A 20,860-nucleotide genomic window follows, 5' to 3' on the forward strand; every position below is an offset into this window, starting at 1 on the left:
AAAGCCCTCCTGGCCCATAAAGGAAACTTTCCTAAAACCATCTAAGCCAACCGCGTGGAAGCACAAAGAACCTGTAGATGCTTACCGCTTTGTTGGCGTTGTCATGAATGCACTTCATGAAGTACTGTAGCTGTTCTTCGGTAAGCACTGAAAAAGATGTTTTCAACGAATGATTTCTTTAATCAAAGTCGCTCGCTTTTTATAAATCGCAATGTAGTATTTGTTGATTACGAAAGGAAATCCACACGTTACTTCCATTGCCCTGCTAGCCATCAAGGCCCTAAATTGAAGAAATATTCCTTGGAAGAGGTGATGGGTTCGGATACCACGGGCGACATGATATTGTTTACTTTTGAATTATCTTCAAACTAAAAATGATTTAATCTACTCAGTCTCTTCTTTACTGAGACTGCCTGTTACGGAAACAACACTGTTTGCCCTGTTTGCCTTATTTTCTACCGGATTCTTTTGTCGCCATATGTCTGTAAACCCCTCAGTTTCATAGCCGTACGTGCTCACAAATGAGCAAAACAAGTTTACCGCTAAGAGACGGGCGGGATGTCACCGCTTTTTGAGACAAAGAGATCTGTGCTAAAAGAACCGGATAATAAAGACACAGCTCAGTGTTTGTTGCTTAATATAACCACATCCCTGAGACTAAAGCCACACGAATCCGTCCTCGTATTGTATCACCATGGTTATTACGTACGATTATTGCTATGTCGCTTTCTATAAAAATAGGAATCAATAAAACGTGCATTGTTCATACCAATTATGATCGTTGTCATTGACCATGGCGACGGATGTTATAGAACCACTCTTATACCGCGTTTAGTGACGTACGTAGTACAGAAGAAATAATGGACATTTGGTCTCATAGGTCTATTATTATTTCATGAAGCTTGAAGAATTCGTTAGCGGCTTGTGGTTACATACCCTTTCACTTCCTTTGCTTCTGTGTTCCCATAATCTGAATCTCTCTTTGGAAGCATTTAAGATCGTGCCAAACACCTCTTAAATCATTAAAATAGGAAACTCGGATTTCTGCTTGCAGTAATGCAAACAAGCCGCTGCGCTGAAAGCTAGTACATCTTACTTGTATTATGTTCAACATACAGCAAATGTTGAAGTACTTGTCTTCATCCGCCGCTAGTACGCCATTCCAAGAAACGAGCCACGCCACAATCCAGACCTTCATCTCGTCTAGCGCACCTCCAACATTCGATACCGATACCTTAAATGTTCATCTGTCGAGCACCATCGATAAAGGGAACGTATGGCTTGGTTTGTACAAGTGCTCCCCGATATGAGCGCTTTTAAACGAAACTTTGTTTACTGTACTCCAATACAGCCAACCTAATCGTCCTTTCGATATTAAAATTGTAGGCGAACATTTCTGCCCACATTTATGCAGTTTTATTTCCTACTAACATGTTATCAGTAACATACATGGGGTAGCGTGACAAGAGATTCCCGAAGGGTAGAGTTAAGCCAGACAAATATTGATGCGATGGGCGCCCAAGAAGAAAAAAAAAAAAACGATTCGTGCATGAGTGAGAGGCCAGAAAAGTAAAGTATGGAAACGTACGTGAGGGATGTTGTGGTAAAGAACATTTTGGCTTCACGTTTTGAAAGATGACAGCAGTTTAAGGACGCATACGAAGCATAGATGGACGGCTGGTATGATAATTAGGGCATGCAAATGATGGAAATGATTGCTCAGGTACTATTTGCCTAAGCAAATGATTTATTCAGCAAACGTACGTTTTCCGGAGGTAATGGAGATACTAATTACACTTGCAAAGAAGATATAGGCCTTTGGTTTTGCTTGTTCAGCTGATTGTACTGTACGTATGAGGGGGTGCAGTAATATTGCGGAAACCGTGGATGCATTCCAAACAAAGAAACAGTAGGCTTTTCGGGATAATATAGGAGATAAATGACCGCAATAGTGGCCAAGGTCATCATACAGCGATAACCCTTTGATGTCGCTTCCTAGCATTAGGTCTTACTCTTTAGGTCGGTTGCCTTTAAGCTACAATCGCGTGCTTTTGGCGCGTGCAGCCCTGTACTGCAACCAGCCCTACCAATTTTTCATATTTGGGCCTGATGTTGACACCATACCAAGCGGTAGCTTTTGAGAAGTGAGGCTGTGCTGCGGCGCAGGAGTCGGCCATCGCAAAGCTTCGTTCTGTCAGCAAGTGAGGCTTGTAGAGCGGTTCCGCTGTACCGCAAACTCACGCCCGACGGGTTGCGACAGTGCTGGTGGAGAAGCCATTCGCGAAAATGGCTGTTACTGCAGCGAATGTATAGTTTTCAGTAAAGCGCCGAACGTAAGGACGATAACTTAATTGAAGCATGTACGATATCTCTCGGTAACACACTGTATCATGTATAGGTGTGACGTTCGTAACTGTGGGGTCCGAGTCTTGGTGGCAGGCGCAGGATGGCAGCGGAATGAAACTTTGCCGTAAGCTGCAAAAATGGAGGGAACTTGGGGAAGCGAATGACAAACACCAAATGTACCGGGAGCTAGGCAGTTTTCATAAAATGAGATATAGCTTCAGACACGGAGGTACACCTTCAATCCCAGGTCATATAGGAAATTCGACGCAAGCGGTGGTACAAATAGTACATGGTCACAACATTTGCAAATGTGTGTGGTCACAGGGGCCTCGTCGCAGGTTTGGAGACTGAACCGAAACTGCGAAGGCTACTGGGCGATTGAAACGTATTTAAATGTGATAAAAGCGTGTTTGGTTGCCTGATACCTCTTTTCTTTCCAAGGCTGCTTACCGCTCATCCGTAGCTCCAAATATAGTGTTGTATTACCGCTGATTAACCGCCACGTTTTCCAGGTTACTCTTCATTGTTTATCAGGAGCAAAGGCAAAACAGTGATGTGGGCCAAACATTGCACGCTTATGTAGGTGTAAAATGTGCAACAGTTGTGGGCGCCCATGTTTCCGCCTTAACCAGATGCACATACCAGCCATATTGTTGGGAAAATATGCTTGGTTATTCTACTTGCGTAGCGTCATAAGGCACTGTATATATATATATATATATATATATATATATATATATATATATATATATATATATATATATATATATATATATATATATATATATATATATATATATATATATATATATATATAAGGTTTTCGCCGAGTGTATGCTCGAAGAAAGAACGGTGTTTGTGCTTTCCCAAATAATGTTACAGCTTCTAAGGAAATTTGAGAAAAAATTGTGGGGGTTTAAGCATGGCTGGCTTGAACCTTTTGATAAAGCGAAAGCTATGGCTGTTGGAGCGAATTTTTCTGCGGACCTGCATTTAATGTTCCACCCTCACAGTGGTCGAATGAACCTTCTGTCCAAGCAACTCGCTGTTGTTCGCCTCCATCAACTACCGAGTTATCTGTCTTCTTCTTCTTTTTCTTTTTTACTTCTTTCCTGCTCCAACTCCTGGCCCAGCTCTCGGTCTATAACACGTGACGGTTGCTAGGCAACGATCACGTGGCACGCTGCCACGCCGACGGCTTGAAAACCTAGCGCAGTGTAGCTTTCGCTACAAAATAAAACAACAGATATGTGCTTCAGCGTTACATGCACGCACAAAACGTTTCAACAGCTTACACTGGCAGGATGGCATCCACACGTTTTCCACTAAGTCATGCATGGCATGTTTTAATGATCACTACAAAATTATGTGGCCACCACAGATGGATCCGGGCGAGTGAACCCGACTTCAACCCCCTAAGACTTCTATGTACTAGCAAGTACGGTGAATTGCAATCTACTGTGTTCTTAGTGCTATGTAAAACATTTCCACTCAGAGATAGCGGTAATGTGTTGCTCGTGCATCTAGCTGATGAAAATTGCCAAATGGACGAGCGCGAATGGTGAGAGAGCGCTTTTGCATTGAAGTTTGCAGGTCTGAACATACACAGCCCATATGGCTTCTGCCTCTATAGGCCATCGCATCTCTATTTCTCATCTGAATAGGACGTGTTTTTCGGTGCCTAGTTCAAAAAAGCACTTTGGGAATGCTTGCAACTACCAAATAATTGAAAATAATTTCAATACATTCTATACTGGCTTTGTTAAATATATTATGTCGCCTGTATCTTGGTGGTAACATACATATTATAATTCTGTCCACTTATAGAATCATCGAATATCCTAAATCTGACGGCTAGGGCACGTTATCGAAAGTTGTCTAGCACAATAAGCGTCTTGCGGTACGTTTTGCTCACACCGCAACAAAACTGCACACTCTATGCTTCTCAGAGATATGCATTTGGGGCTCAGTCTCCACGAATACTTATATAGGCTGTGGTATTGAACAAAAACCAAGCGCACCGCGCTCCGCAAACATGGGACATGCAAATTTGAGCGAGTGCCTCATTCATTAGTCTGTTAATGATATCGCTAGAGAGCTGTCCGAGATTTCTCTAATTATTCTATCTTAAGAAGTTGTGCTTCCAGCGGTTTCATGATGATTTAAGGAGTTCCGACTGCCATCATGTGCCCAATACAGAGCTGTTTGCTGTGCTTGGTTTTCTCGTTTTCATTAGCCTAATTACGCAGTCATGGTTATTCGTGCAGTTCCCATTACAGAGCGCGATTTCGTAGAAGTGGGAACGTGCTGAGCTGTGGTGGCTTTAGTGTACTGCAGTTTAGGGCATTCATCAAACTAAGCAACCTTAGCTGGTGGTGTCTGAAAAAGCGTTTTCAGGCAAGATTTGTGAGCCAAAATGACCGAAAAGAAGCTGCTGTTTGCAGTAATGCACCTCGCATCGATTGTTTTCGGGAAGGAGGCACCCTTCAACGTTTGCCGTAAGTTTTCGCTGCTGTTTGATGCGTGTTCATGTGACGCTGGTGAGGTGCTGCGCCATGCGCCGAGCATCGAATTGAAGGCTGCGAGAAATTTCAAGCTGTATTAAGGGGAGCAAATTTACACAGTTCGGACTTACCCTACGTGCTCGCGTATTGTCTGTGCCGTATCACCTCAGTGATCTAGCATTGAAAGTATTGCACAATTTATTTTCGCGACGCCTTCAGCAATTAAGAGAGCGACACGACATGCGAAGCGAAAGCTGCCTCGCAACTACGGCTACATACAGCATTCATGGTATTTAACAACATAGCGCGAACGTCAACCAAGCTGTTGATCAGTGCCTTATAACAGCGGTACGCCTGCAACATGACTAGAGGATAGGAGTTGTCTCCCCTGATGGGGCTGGTACAGGTGGGTCACCGCCGCTTGCGGCGGGGGCTAGCCTGGTACCGAATTTCTATCTGTTCTAGGCCGTCATTGCACACGCCACAGCTGGTGGTGGATGACGGTTGTTGTTGCGTCGCGCGTCTTTCTTTACCTCTTCATTTTCTTTCTTATCTATATTCTCTTCTATCTGCACGAGGCAGCGGAGGCGGCTCAGCTACAGAGCCAGTAGCAGGCCCGTGCATTTTCTTTTCTTTCTTCCTACAGCCACAACAACAACAACAACGCGCACGAATAGCGGACACACGCCCTGCCACAAGATATATTCACGAAACCCCGGCAGGCAGCAGAGCACAGAGGCATGAATATGATGTGACACTTAGACGTTATTTTCTTTTTTTTTTGGTGCTGCAGCACTATTACCCGTATTCTCGCAAAAAAAAAAAAATTCATGTCTGAAGCCGATTTGACATTCGACCTTACCAAGAGACCTCAGGGGTCCACAGAAAAAAAGTGTGACATATACTGCGCCTTTCTTTTTCTGTAAACAAATTATAGAACGCCGGTGAACTTTGATGTGTTCAAGGGAACGCTGGTTGTGTTCGCCAAAGGGCGCGGGATGTACCGTGTGCAGCAGAAACGCTCAGGCTTTCGCGTTTCTCTACTGCAGATTCTGCAGTGCTTTCAGAATTTTTAGTGCTGCAGCCCATATGCAATGCGTGATCTGGAAGCAAGGCCGCCTGGTTAAAGCAGCAAAATAACACCTAATAGTTCAGACACAACAAACACAATCCTGTCAAAACGCCCTGCTGCTGCACGACATTCCGTGATTAACTGAGTTAAACCATCGGTAATTTTTACCCTATTACGAGAGGCCGCGTTGGCGAAACAGAGTTGAGATCGTAAAAGCTAAAAGGCCCCGCCGGGGGGGTGTAGTGGTAAGACGCCCGACTACTGCGCCGGAGTTCCCGGGTTCGAACCCGACCGCGGCGGCTGCGTTTCGATGGAGGCGAAACGAAGTGGCGTCCGTGTGCTGTGCGATGTCAGCGCACGTTAAAGATCCCCAGGGGGTCGAAATTACTCCGTAGCCCTCCACTACGGCTCCTCTTTCTCTCTTTCCACTTTCATTCCCACCTTCCTCCCTTCCCTTCCCTTACGGCGCGGTTCGGGTGTCCACAGAGCAAGTGTGACAGTTACTGCGCTTTTCCCTTCCTGTGAACCAATTTAACTTTTAACTTTAAAAGCTAAAAGAAAGGAAATACTACAGCAGCACGTGGAAAGCATTGCCTGCAATGTTAATCTTCTGATTTGAGCAGTCCTATGTGAGGTGGGAACACGATAAACGAGGCGCCAAGCAAATCACGTGTGCTCTATTGTCCACTATGATTGAAGAGGTTTAGAATAGGGGTCCCCTACCGGTTAGGGGACATGGTCATAGCGGGGCGACAATGCGCACACGCGGAGTGCTGCGATGAATAGGCTGGGGGTGAGGTAATTACTCTATGCATGAGCACTCGCAGCCCGCTATTAACCTATTCCCCTAACCGATAGGGTCCCCCCACTTCTTAAGCTCTCATTTTTGTTTTCTTTTTACGAGTATATATTGTGGCAGGGCGTGTGTCCTCGTCATCAGAATAGCTTATCAGACGAAGTTTACCTTACTGGGCTTGCGCGCGCTCTCGCCGGGTTGCACGCTTATCGCTGTTATAAGGCGCTGACCAGCAGTTTCTCCGACGCTCGCGTTATATTATTAAAAATCTGGACGGCTGTACAGCCTTCGCTAAACGTTTAGAGCCCAGGGAGTCTACTTCTGAGCCATACTATGCAGCTCGTAATGCATACCCAGGTTTCCATACTTACTGAAGGCAAGAAGATTTTTCGTCTTACCCTCTTCAATGGCTAGGACTTCCATGCTTAATAAAGAAGCCATAATATACGACTTTAATCAAACCCTCTGGTCTCTAAGCTTTTGCCAAAGGCTGTACGTCTTCCCGCTCGAGGAGCAGTTCCGAACCGTCCTCCGCACGGTCATTTCAAACACTCAGACGCCAGATTGCCTCGTATGAACTTGTTTCGGCCATAATTCTTTTTATTTTGGAACAAGGCGATGAACCTGTTTTAGTACGAACTGCAGTATTACATCGTAACCTTAGCGTTTTAAGCTATCAGTTTAAGCTGGCAAGCACTAAATAGTTGCCGCGAACGGGTAGTTGTAAAAGTGGGAGACACATGATCTGAGATTAAGGTCCTTTGTAGCCTTAAACGCTGATAGTGCAAACTATGCATTCTGCTTTCGTGTAAACGCCGCATCTGGTAAAATATCAACAGCGAAAAATTTCAGCCCTTATATGAGTGAAACGGTATTATTAGTACGCAGGAGAACCTTCAGTACTTTCAACTATATAACGATACCCGCTAATACTTGTTATAGTATGCGTTAAGTTGATGGTGCGGTATTAAGGAACTGATGAAGATTAGTTCACAAATGAGTGCATTTGTGAGTGAAACTTGGAAGTGAGTGCATTTCCTTATTTATGTAAGTATTTATTTATTTGTAATACCTTCAGGGCCCGAGTCGGGCGTTACAGAGTGTAATGGCAAGAGAAAATATTTGGAATAATAGAAAAGCACGCCAAAATATATAACTATACAAATCGAAAAACAACATACAGTGCAAAATGATTAATATTTAGCACCATAATGGGTAGTAAGGAAATTTGTGAACCATTTGATAACGGGTATAGATACTAACGCCGCAGGAATGTGGTTCCAATAATTAATTGAACGCGGGAGGAATGAACTGTAAAACGCGTTTGTGCGACATGTTGAGGATCCAGTTTTATGACGATGGTCCAAACGAGGTGATGTTTAAGAAGGACGCTGAAAGAAATGACCGCGTGAAGTGTACTGTGATAGAATACTTTATGTAGCAGACATAGTCGCACTATCGGACGTCTCAGTGAGAAAGCAGGCAAGGAGGTGTAAGGCGTTTTTCATCTTAGGTGCTGGCGGTACAGCAGTAATTACTATGTATGTAACGAGTAGATTGATTAATGAATGGCTTCGACTGAGGTTATTAGAAAATCGAGGCCAGAAGCTCACACAGATGCTGCATATTGAAGTTTGGGGCGGATAAATGTTTTGTAAAGTCGAATTTTAGGAGACGAAGGAATGTTTAGAAAATTACGTTTCAAAAAGCCTAACGATCGATTAGCATTGTTAGTTATAAAGTTGATGTGTGTTTCCAGCGATAGGTTAGAAGAGATAAAGATACCCAAATATATGTAGGCTCTTACTTGATCCAGCGGAGAATTTTGTAGGTGATAAGATGAAACCTGAGAACTAGCACATGACATTTTTGAGAGCTGAAGATTCATTAACCACTCTCGACACCTTGCAGTTGCTGAGTTAGAGTCCGATTGGAGGATGTTTTTAACAACAGAACTGGCTATTTCGCTTATAAATTATACAGTTCTCTGCAAACAGACTAATGCATTATTGAAGTCTGCTGGATAAGCCATTTATATACATTAGAAATGGTACAAGAGCGACAAAGGAGCCTTTTGGCACACCAGAATGAACAGGGATACGATACGAGTAGCTTTTTAAACGTTATATATTGGTAGCGATTAGCAAGAAAACTTCCCAACCAATTCAATAACATTAGGATCTAGGTTTAGTTTATTTAATTTGTAAAGCAGTAGATATTGAGATACGTTGTCACCTTAGAGGAATCTAAAAAAAAAAATATAATACTTCTTCGGTCGAAGACACTGTGAAGTGGGTGAATGATGCCAATTGCGTTTTGACGAGTAGTGTTTCCTGAAGTCATGTTGGGAACTATGGAAGAACAAATGACACCGGATGATATGATATATTCAAGAATGTTGCTAGGGATGATGGCTAATGAAATAGGGCAATAGTTATTAAAATGTCTTTCACCTTTTTTATGTGTAGGAACCACCTTCCCCACTTTCCACTCGTCAGGTACCAAGTCCATGGATAAGGACTGCTTGAAACGTTTTGATAAAATGATAGAAGTGTAACATTTAGTGTATTTAAGAAATTTTAAGTTGATCTTATCAGAACCAGAAGCAGAAGAAAGTTTCAGGTTATCAATATGTTTTTCCACACCAGATGAATTGACACTAACGGGAGGCATTGGTGAAGACAGATTAGTGTCAAAATAGGGCTTTTGGACGTCTGCATGACTCGAGAATGACGCTGCGAAAAAAATTATTGAATGCAAAAGCACATTGTTCACCAGCCAACGACACATCATCGCTACAGTTTATATTCACACCATCGCTGTCAGGGCTTTTCATAGTTCGCCAGAACTGTCTAAGATTAGAGGGTAGCAGATTGGGGAGGATGTGTTTAAAGGAAAAGCGTTTCGATTTGATTTGCGTCAGGCGCGCGTAGAAGTAATATTTGCGAGGCGATAGGCATGCCAATGTTCTGACAAGTTAGGTGTTTTATCTATGCAACACAAACGCTTCTTATTATTGGCAAGGCTTGCGAGAAATTTTTTAAACCACGGTGATTTCGTGGTTCTGATTACCCATATGGGAATATATCTTTTAATATGTTTCGCTACTTTGTTTTTGACCGTAAACTAGTTTACCTTTTGACTGCAATTCTCAAAATTGCGCGAAATACATTACAAAAAGATAATTCAAAATTTAGTGCTTCGTAATAACCTCGGTCATAATTCCTGAGGATATGGTTGCGTTTCCTGAGAGCTAGACGTGGGGGGAACGGCAACAGCACAGCCGTGCGCATTTTTAAGATGAAGGGCCTGAAAATGCGTGAAGTTGCGTACATAGCCTCGGCGTAAATTTTCCGTTACAGGGTTTTGATAGCATATTTAGGGACAGCTCTAAATTAAGCGGGCGCGGGTTGAAAATGTCTCTCTCCCCGGTGCACTCGATCTAAGCGGCTGAGGCTAGTCTACTATTTCGTTGATAGCTGGACAGATGGCGCTGGGTGCCTGTGGCTGCGATGATCACGCTTCATCTTTTCGTTCTTTAAGAAAGCTAAAACCCGTAGTTGTGCGCTGATCTATCCTCCCCACTTTCACTATTGCGAACAAGGAACAACAACATGAGATACTGATACCTGCTCTGCCGAAAGCCGCAAATCACAAGAAAAGCTTAAAAGATCGCAGATGCTCTAATTGTACAAAGCTGCCTCGAAATACCATGCGCTTAGCGCTCACCCTACACTTGTAGCTTTTGCCTGTAGCTTCGTTATTGTTGTTTTTGTTTCTATTTGACAAAGCTTATCTGGTTTTGGATCTACATCTTTCCTTGAATGACTCTCCAGAAAGGGACGCGACGAAGTTAAGAATATTTGTAAACTGCTGCGACAAACGCTTTCAGTGAAAGATTGCAGTACTTTTTTTTTCTTTTAAATTCTGCCATATTTTTGTTTTGTCTGTAGATTTTCAAAGGGTTCGTTTTCGGCTAGCGATTCGGCATGTAATTCCGTGATATTTCTATCTCAATGTCACACGTCTAAAATATAGCTTATGCAGCTCGTTCGGGCGAAACGCCGTTGCGTTGTAGTACTAGCCGTATATTTCACAACGGCGTATTGGAAATTATCGAGGAGTTCGTGAAAAAAAAAATCTATCATGATAATGCGTGGCTCTAGTTTTTGATGACTGATTTGTGTGTGATGGGCGACGATGATTTATAAATGCATAGAAAAATTTTAAAAATGAAAGAATTGGGGCGCCAAGGTGCCAAAATGCTCAGAATGGAAAGCCGTGCTTGATGATGCTAAGTATCTGTTTATAAAAAAATTAAAAAACAAAGAGAAGTGAGTAAACATCATCTGAGTATATCAATCCCTCACCAGAACAGGAGTTGACCACCCTGGGGCAGTAATTGGCCGCAACCCCCCACGATTAGTCCCATAAAATCCCGGCCCTCAGTCACCAGCGGCTGCGGAATGACTAACCACAGCGGCGGTCAGACCTGTGACGCAGCAAGGGGTGCTAAACATTCCTGGCTCCGCTGGACAGGCCGCCATTGGAGACTGACCCTGGCAACATGTAACGCTAGAACCCTAGCTAGTGAAGCTAGTTTAGCAGTGGATGTTAGAGGAATTAGAGGGTATGAAAGGGGATGTCATAGGGCTTAGTGAGGTTAGGAGGCCGAATGAGGCATATACTGTACTGATGGATGGGCATGTACTGTGCTATCGAGGTCTACGGAGAGGCGAGAACTAGGAGTAGGTTTCCTTGTGAATAAGTATATAGCAAGTAATATAGATGAATTCTATAGTATTAACGAGAAGGTGGCAGGTATCGTAATTAGGCTTAGTAAGCAGTATAAACTGAAGGTTGTACAGGCCAATGCACCTACATGTAGTTAAGATGACCAGGTGGTCGAAAGCCTCAACGAAGATGTAGAATCGGCAATGCGAAAGGTAAAGACGCAGTACACGGTACAAATGGGCGACTTCAATGCCAAGGTAGGGAAAAAGCAGGCAGTAGACCAGGCAGTAGGTGATTATTGCAGTGGTTCTAGGAGTAGCAGGGGGGGTTACTAGTTTGCAGAACGCAATAATTTACGAATCTTGAATACCGTCTTCAGCAAACGGAAGACCCGGAAATTGACATGGAAAGGTCCTAGCGGGGAGACTAAAAATGAAATTGACTTCATACTGTGTTCAACCCCCGCCATTATGCAAGATGTAGAGATAATCGGGAAAGTGCGATGCAGTGACCACATGATGCATGGTGAGGTCCCGAATTAGTCTAAATTTGAAGAAGGAACGCAACATATTAGTAAGAAAGAAGTCCATCAACGAATTAGCGGTAAGGGGGAGGGCAGAAGAGTTCAGGATCTCGCTATAGAATAGATATTCAGCTGTAACCGACGATGGCGACATTACCCTAGAAGCAATAAATAACAATTTCAGAGACATCCTTACTGAGTGCGCGGTAGAAGTTAGCGGCAGGATTGTTAGAGAGGATACCGGTAAGCTGTCTAAGGAGACGAAAAATTTGGTTAAGAAACGCCAGAGTATGAAAGCTTCCAATCCAACACGCCAGGTAGAACTTGTAGATAAATCAAAGCTAATCAATAAGCGCAAAGTGGCCGATATAAGGAGGTATAACATGAAGAAAATTTATCATGCTGTAAAGAACGGGAGAAGGCTTAAAGCGGTGAAGAAATTTGGCATAGGCAAAAATCAGATATATGTGCTAAGGGACAAGGCGGGCAACGTCATCACGAATGTGGACAAGATAGTCAAAGTAGCCGAGGAGTACTGTACCGATCTCTACAGTAGCCAAATTAGTCAGGACCGTGATGAGCTTGGCGGTAGAGAAAAACTGTCAGACGTTCCACCAGTGACGAAGGACGACGTCAAGAAAGCATTAGAAGCTATGAAAAGGGGGAAATCAGCTGGAGAGGATCAGATATCAGATAACTACAGATTTGTTAGAGCACGGGGGGGGGGGGGGGGGGGGGATCTCGTGCTAGAAAAACTGGCCACCCTGTATACGCAGTGCCTGGTGTCATCGAAGGTACCGAAACCATGGAAGAATGCAAACATTATCCTCATTCATAAGAAAAGGGACTCTAAGGACTTTAAAAATTACAGACCAAGCAGCTTACTGTCTGTTACGTATAAGGTATTTACTAATATAATGGCTAATAGAATCAGAACAACCTTAGACTGCAATCAAGCAAAGGATCAAGCAGGTTTTCGGAAACGGTACTCTACTATCGATCATATCCGTACAATCAACGAGGTGAAAGAAAAATGCTCGGAATATAACCAGCCCTTGTATATAGCATTCATTGATTACGAAAAAGCATTTGACTCAGTAGAAACCTCGGCGGTGATGCAGGCATTGCGAAATCAGGATGTAGTCGAGCTGTACGTGAAAGTTCTGGATGATATGTATACTGGCTGCACAGCAACCATAGTTCTGCATAAAGAAAGTAACAAAATTTCCATAAAGAAAGGTTTAGGCAAGGAGACACAATCTCCCAAGTACTATTCACAGCTTGTTTAGAGGAAGTATTCAGAGACTTGAAATGGGAGCAGTTAGGAATAAGAGTAGAGGGAGAATACGTCAGTAATCTGCGATTTGCTGATGACATTGCCTTGCTAAGTAACTCAGGAGACGAACTGCAAAGAATGATTGGTGACCTAGACTGGCAAAGTAAAAAGGTAGGCTTGTAAATCAACATGCAGAAGACTAAGGTAATGGTCAACAGCCTCGGGAAGGAACAGCAGTTAACGTCAGGCAGCGAAGCACTGGAAGTAGTAGGCTAATACGTCTACTTGGGAGAGGTAGTAACCGTAGATCCGGACCATGATAAGGAAATAACACGAAGAATAAAACTGGGATGGAACACATTTGGCAAGCACTCGCAGATTATGACTAGCAGCTTACCGGTACCGCTCAAGAGGAAAGTATGCAACCGTTGCATCTTATCTGTACTCACCTATGGGGCTGAGGCGTGGAGGCTAACCAAGAGGGTTGTACTTAAGTTGAGGACAACACAGAGGTCTATGGAGCGAAAAATGGTAGGGGTAACATTAGGAGATAGGAAGCGTGCAGAGTGGGTCAGAGAAGTAAGTCAAGTTACTGACACTCTAGTGGAAATCAAGAAGAAGAAATCGGCATAGGCTGGGCATGTGGTGCCTAGAGAGGGTAACCGATGGTCGCTTAGGGTAACAAACTGGGTTCCAAGGGATGAAAAGCGTAGCAGGGGGTGGAAGAAAGTTAAGTGGGCGGATGAGGTTAAGAAGCTCGCAGGGGTCAAGTGGATGCTGCTAGCACATAACCGGGTTAATTGGAGAAATATGGGAGAGGCCTTCGCCCTGCAGTGGATATGGTCAGGCTGCTCCTGCTACTACTGATGATGATGAGTATATCAAAGGCTACAGCGTCATACCTTTAACGGCGGAGGTGCAGTATCCCCTAATATTTGACTACTGTATATAAACACACACGCACTCGCACACGCATATATATAATTTTTATGTTCTTCTAGATTGCGTATTACGCAATCGCAGTCATAAACTGATGCGCTAAGAACGCAAGTAAATGAATTTTATTTTCTGAAGAACAGCGCGACTTGGGCAAGGACGGAAGGAAGACAACACGGACAGGTGCTGACTTGCAACTGATGTTTGGCGACATCAGTTGCAAGTCAGCGCCTGTCCGTGTTGTCTTCCTTCCGTCCTTGTCCAAGTAGCGCTGTTCTTCAGAAAATGGCATACCAACTCGCCCAAGCATCAGTTCTAACAAAATGCATTCTAGTTTGGTGGCATATAAGGAGTACACAACAAAAAACGCTACCTGAAACCTGTGTCTAATTTTTACCTTAATTTGACTTCCAGTTATGGAAGGGAGTGAGATTGAAATACTCGTTGACTGCGCAAAAACGCATCCTGAGATGCCTCAAAAGGTAAGCTTTGCATGAAAGTCTCTACAATGAAAGTTTGTGTGTAGTCGTGACTAGATAATCAAGTGACACGTGGACTAACGTTCTTCAAACTTTCGTTCTTAATCACTATACAAACGATTTCGGCTGCGCAGCTGTCATAAATAAAGAATTGTTACACGCCTTTTGTACACAAAGGAATAACGGGCGCCTCAAATGAAGAATCATGTGGCCTTAATTGTCAATTCTTGTTTTCATTTGCTTTTATGAATTTAAGAAAATCGGTAAGAGTGTAAACAACTGTCTTTTCTACAGGTGATCGACCACTGGAACGCCCAGATGGCATTGTTTACTGGAATGGAGGATGCGGAAGTAGTTTTACTCGTATGCAAGACATCGCTCGATGCAGGAGAAGCTTTGGTAATTGTTGTAGATGAACGTTGAGGAGATATTTAAGAAAAAAAAAATTATTCGAAAGGAGTGTCATGTTGATATTACCTTTTTTTTTTTTTTTTGTGGAAGAAATTTTGCGTAAACGGAGAATTCCAGAACTGAGAATTCCAGATGGAGGGTCGCGCGTCATCTTGGGCAACTACCGTTGAGTGTTCATGAAGTGCGCAGATATATTGTCGGTCCTACGTTCTCTTTCATTCTTTGTGTCGCTACATTCCGACTGCGCAATTCGAGACCTGAAGGAAGAGGCGAAACGTGGCATTCCCTATCACCTGGGCTTGCGACGCCTTTATGATATCCAAATAGAAGTCGAATTTGATCACTTCCAAGTTGTAACCTATATACCTAGTGCTTTCTTACCCACAGTATGTAAATGAATGCCTACAGATGCACGGACCAAAACGTATCTTTGGAAATCAGTAAAACTGGCTCACACTCATAGTTAGAATGCGACTAAATGAAAATATTGTTTTCAGAATTTGTCAAAACTCGACAGTGTTATCTCTATGTATGTACCTTGGTACGAGAAAATATTTAAAACTCAACTGAGGCGAAATGCTTTGCAAAAATATTCAGAAGCTCCAGAGATTGAATGATGAGTATAATACCGCGCTTTCTCTTAGAACTGGAAACCTAATGGTGAAGCATTAAGCCGTGCAGCTTCCTAATTCAGTAATGTGATGAGTATAAAGGCGGTTTTCATAATAAATGCTTGCCTTAAATGTATCAGTCGTAGTTTACGCGCAAATTGGGCTGTATGTCCACGGTCACGCTGACAACTAAGCAAACATTAGCGGTCTCGTTAAGTATGTCGTTCACGTAAGATGTATATACAACTGCATAATAAAAGCTAGAATCTCTCTTGACGGCGAAGTTTCACAACAGTACGAGTTTTAGCTTTATATTTAATAGAACTTTACCACATTATTAGCTGCACTATTGTTTAACCTCTTGTAATAGTGTTGAGCATTATCGATGTCCAATTATTTGTACAAGGATTTTATCTGGAGCTTGCAAAATTTATAATGGTAATGACGCTGGCAAACTATTTTTTTTTCAGTATGACGAATTCAGTACTTCTCACGTGAGTATGTAGTTTTGCTTCAATTTAACAGGACAATATTGTCAGCTAGCACCCCCTTATTGTACTTTATTAATTACGGACTTCTGTTTATTTAAGGCCCATCGTGATTGGTACCAATAGTCTCTCTGCTTAGCTGTTCTGCTTAGCTTTTCTCTGCCTCTTTTTTCAGTCTTTTCACATGTTTCACATTTTTCTGTGCTATGTTCTGTAAGTTGTCGCATTGGACTGCGGAACGCAAGACTGGGGGGAAATTCCTCGCTGTGGTGGCCACGTTTCGTGAAGGTGAATAGCAAAAACTTACCCATGCTATGCGGTTGTAATTCCGCATACCAAAAAACAAAAAGTACAGTATATCGTAACCTATGCAGAGCTATTCGCTATGCCTTCCCTTTATTCGCATGCAGCTTAGAGACACTAAGATGCAAATCCATCCCCCACCCCCAACTTCGCCAAAACACCCTTATTAAATTTTGCAATAGGCAGTGGCACCAATAAAAGAGCGAATAAATTAAACAATTAGGCATATTGCAAGAAAGCTGAATATAGTGAAAAGCTGACACTGGATAAGCGTCGTTCTGCATTTTTTTTTTCGCTACATATACGTGTATTGCGCTACTCTTTCCGTGTAGCTAGAGGCAAACAGGCTGAGGTAGCGGAAACGTCGTAATTCGCCTCTCGATATAGGGAGGCAGAGATGAATGAGGATAAAGAAAAGAGGAATTGACGCCAAAAGCTACAGTATGTGCCTCGGAGCATACTGGGCCAATAGATGTGGCTATGATGGGACTAAAATTCCAGACAACGGCGAAAGAGAACACTGTGATTTCCAGTGCAATAAAATAGAGACAAGCCAGAACACTGCAGCATATGCTGTTCAGCTTGAAGAAGATAAATTCTTGTGCAAAATCTAAATGACCCTTCATAGGATGTCTTCCGGTACTCTAGTTTAGTACAATATTCTAGATGTATTTTTGGCATCTAGCGTGAATTAGCCTGCCCGCAAGTTAAATGTGTTTTGGTCTGATGATACCACCCTGCTTTAATGTATTACGTGAATGAAGCTTTTATACCGGGTATTTAGGATTATTACACACTTATTACGGTTTGCAACACTGTGCAAAATATTTAGTTCAGTGCGGTCTGTGCCGTTTGACTGTATGGTAGGGCTGACATCATTTCATTGGCAGAGCACAACTCGAAGACAATTAATAAAGCAAATGTTTGTTAAAGATCTGCTAACGCTGGGCGTAAGGGCGCAAGAATAAATCTGAAATATGGGAGCTGTCAGAATGGAAGACGAGCTCAGCTTTTACAATTTCATTAGCACCATAAGGGGCTTGTGGCATTCAATAGGAAACTTCTGAAAGCATTTAAAAAGGCTTTTTCACGGTACACCTTTAATACAGAGTCAGTTCACGTCTTTTTTGAAGTAAAAGATGTCAGCGTGATTCCCGCGACGATGCCACGCAGAGAGAGACCACTTTAACAGCATGCATTATGGAAGAGCTAATTCAGTGGAGCGCGTTTTTTACGTTCGGTAGCAAAACTTTGATAAACAAGACTCTCCATAAGCAATGGAGGCCTAAACCCGAAATTAAAGAAAAGTTTATTTGTTATTAGATCTAATATTTAGTCACTTTATTGCATTCCACCCCGTAATTAACTCCCATATTGCGGTAGGATCCGCCTTCGTCAACCGCACCGGATCTTCCGCACATTCTGAAAAAAAAAAAAAAGTTTAGTATATTAGAACCCTGCCTCCACATCCTTAATAAGGACACAACAATAACAACACAAAAACAACGTTAATGCTACTACCACCAATATCTGAGGCGAATGGAATTCTAATGAAGCTGGTCTCTTACTTTACAGCTCGAGCACAAGAAGACAATAGATAACATTGCTGTAGCATGTTACGAAAAAGCAACTGGTCAGAAACTTGTATGAGACACTTAGCAATGCAACCTGATTAATGCAGTTATGAATAAAAGAAATTGTTGTTGATTATAATCAATAAAGAATTTTTCACTGTGGAAATTATTTTCGGTCGACTAATATCAGCAGCCCAATGAATGTACTACACTGCTTACTGCTAAGGATTCGCTTCGTGAGCTTCTGATGTTCCACTTGCTATAACGGGCTTTAGTGCTAGCGTGTGTGACTATGTCCAGTCCTGCTTTGTTGGGTGCGCATTTAATTGTAGGGCATCTGTAAAATATTGTAAGGTATAAATAATAATGCAATGACAGGAACGATCTAACCACCCACTACGTAAAAGTAGTTTGTTCCTGAAGTTTTCCTGCACTCGAGTAGCCATCATGGAAAACCAATGGCGTTCATTTTGGCAAAATTATGCGCTAGCTGAATAATATTGTGAGATACAGTGGGGACATATTGATGTGAATGGTCTCATCGTCCGACCGACGCGTAGCAAAATTATGCTTTTAGGTTCTGTCCTGTGCTCGTACCTCGTTGTTATTACGGTCATAGAACGCCCATGGGGGTTCTTAAAAAAAGTAGCAAGCGCCACAAATGTTCAGCGGGATAACTTTCGGATATATTGATTGCTGTGTAGAATTTTGTTAACGTGCAGTAAAGTTGCGTTGATAAAAAAGTCCTCGTTGAGAAAAAACAACAACTTGTTAATAATGTGTGTGTGCTCCAACTCTCGCACTCATCTTCGGCACTGCAAATAGTCACAGAGTGCAACATTCATAATAGAATCAAGCAGGGCAGGAAGGCGCAATTAGAGAATCGGTTTGCGCTCTATTGCAATGACATGACACAATTCGGTTCCGAGTGTTCTCAATTGTATCCGAATATTACCACTTTGTTTTGAAGCAACCTTAGCCAGTGAGGCTTTACGTAAGCAATGAAAGTTTAGAAATTCAGTTGCAAGCTGTAAGTACCCATTTAGAGGTGTAGCAACCTCACAGTTGAAAGCGTTTTTCAATATACAAGATGATTTTGTAGAGGATTCGAAGCTTTAAACGAAAGGAAGCTGCTGCACATTTTAGCCCCTGGGCAGACGTTGGGGCTACGGCGGAAACCAGGGGCAAGAGATAGTATGCTTTTAATAGTTTAATTATTAACTAAACGCTCAAACTCGTAATTTTTTTGGCGCCACGTTTTGTTTGTAGAATTGGAGCTATTGCTTTATATAGTACAGCGGAGAAAAAAAAAAGAGTGATAACTTTCTAGCGTACGTTACGAGGCGCACGAACGTCATCATGATAATCGGCTTCACACCGTAACACAGCGGCACTGAGCGCGTTTGAAGTAAGTTGCTCCACCTCGCCGCTTTGAGGGCCGGCGCGCAAGTGAAATGACTGCGCGTACTGGGTACCGACGAGTTCGCAATCAGCGAAGCCACGGCCGAAGCGTAACTGACAACGAATCACCGCATGCCCGTCTTAGCCTCAATTGACGCTAGCAGTGCGACGAAAGCGTTAGGCGAAGCGATCTACAACAGACGCGAGCGTGGCCGCCGTGTTACGGCGTGATTCCGCCTATCAGGGTGCCATCTGTGCTCCTTGTAACGCCTACAATTTCTTAAGATTTTTTGATCTTAGCAAGATTATTTACAGGAAAAACCTAAATTTTCCAAATACAAAATTCACATGAAAGCCAACATCGAAAAATGTAATTGACATGTTTTGACACATGCCTCAAATAAACAGCCTGAGGGTATTAAATGAAAGAATTCTACATCTTTCATGGTGCCCGCTGTAGCTTCAACACAGCCTTGGGGCTAAAAAAGATATCCGAAGCAAGTTGCCGTTTTTAAACTTTCGACTCTTCAAACACCACGCGGCACACAACTTTGCAGATTTCCACTTAAGCACTTTCTTGCATTATGAGCGATCCAAATCTCTCAAAGATGAGAGCTGCCGTTTTTATCGCCTTCCTTGTTTAAGGTTGCTAAGGATTCTAGAGAGCCTCACCTCGAGGTTCCGCAGTAAGCCGCTCTGACTGTGTACACTTGCCGAAGATTGGATCGGTTTAATGAGACATAAATTGAGAACCGAGAGCCAGAGTTTGTCACCAAGACCTGATCAACACGTGTCACTAAAACGACAACGCCGTTTTTCCGAAATCGTCAAAAGGAACAGGCCTTCATAAATACCGTGACAACTATATTTTTGCGGCTTGCAGGTCTCAGAAGCTCATTATAATGCATTATGAAGTCTCTTGTGTAGTGACTGTCAGTGGCGAAGTTATGCATGCCGTAACCGAGTCACACTATCAGGGACCTAAACACGTCTTCTCATTCATGCTCTATGACTATACAGACCGAATTCTTCCAACGAAAATCACTCGAAGCACATAAACAACTTATTCAGCTACCAGACCAAAAGGTCAACAGACGCAAGCTCTCCTTGATACGAAAGTAGTGGTGTCCTCGACTTTCCGTGAGGTCGCCTTCTGGAATGCTCTAGCGCTCAACGTGATCTCACGTATGTCAGCAATATCGCTACACTGCAAGCCGGACAACGGAACGCGCCTCCAGCCAATTACGGCGCTGGCGCGTGTAGAGCATTTCCGGATGTCCTCGAGGTCTCCGACAGCGCTCGGTTCCGCAGGGCAGAGAGCAATAACAAGCGGCGGAGGAACGACCGGAATGCGTCTGCCGACTGGGAAAGTGTTCCTGCCTGCTCGGTGACACAAGGCATTGTTA

General features: G+C 43.0%; 1 protein-coding gene across 2 annotated transcripts in view; it reads left to right on the forward strand.

Annotated features, from left to right (window-relative positions):
- Positions 1-18,211, forward strand: part of LOC146185821 (uncharacterized) — a 39,810-nt gene extending 21,599 nt beyond the window's left edge. Inside the window, exons 2-5 of one of the 2 annotated variants that reach the window (XM_084605590.1) lie at positions 14,602-14,669; positions 14,961-15,065; positions 16,159-16,182; positions 18,055-18,211. In XM_084605590.1, coding sequence (XP_084461716.1) covers positions 14,604-14,669; positions 14,961-15,065; positions 16,159-16,182; positions 18,055-18,129 — 270 coding nt within the window. In that variant the 5' untranslated portion in view covers positions 14,602-14,603 and the 3' untranslated portion in view covers positions 18,130-18,211. The remainder of the gene's footprint in view (positions 1-14,601; positions 14,670-14,960; positions 15,066-16,158; positions 16,183-18,054) is intronic. The other variant, XM_084605589.1, reaches the window with a different exon arrangement.
- The last annotated feature ends 2,649 nt before the right edge of the window (positions 18,212-20,860 follow it).

The sequence above is a fragment of the Amblyomma maculatum genome, chromosome 6 (genome assembly GCF_055883805.1).
Source record: "Amblyomma maculatum isolate TAMU_Amacu chromosome 6, ASM5588380v1, whole genome shotgun sequence".
Lineage (NCBI taxonomy): Eukaryota > Metazoa > Arthropoda > Arachnida > Ixodida > Ixodidae > Amblyomma > Amblyomma maculatum.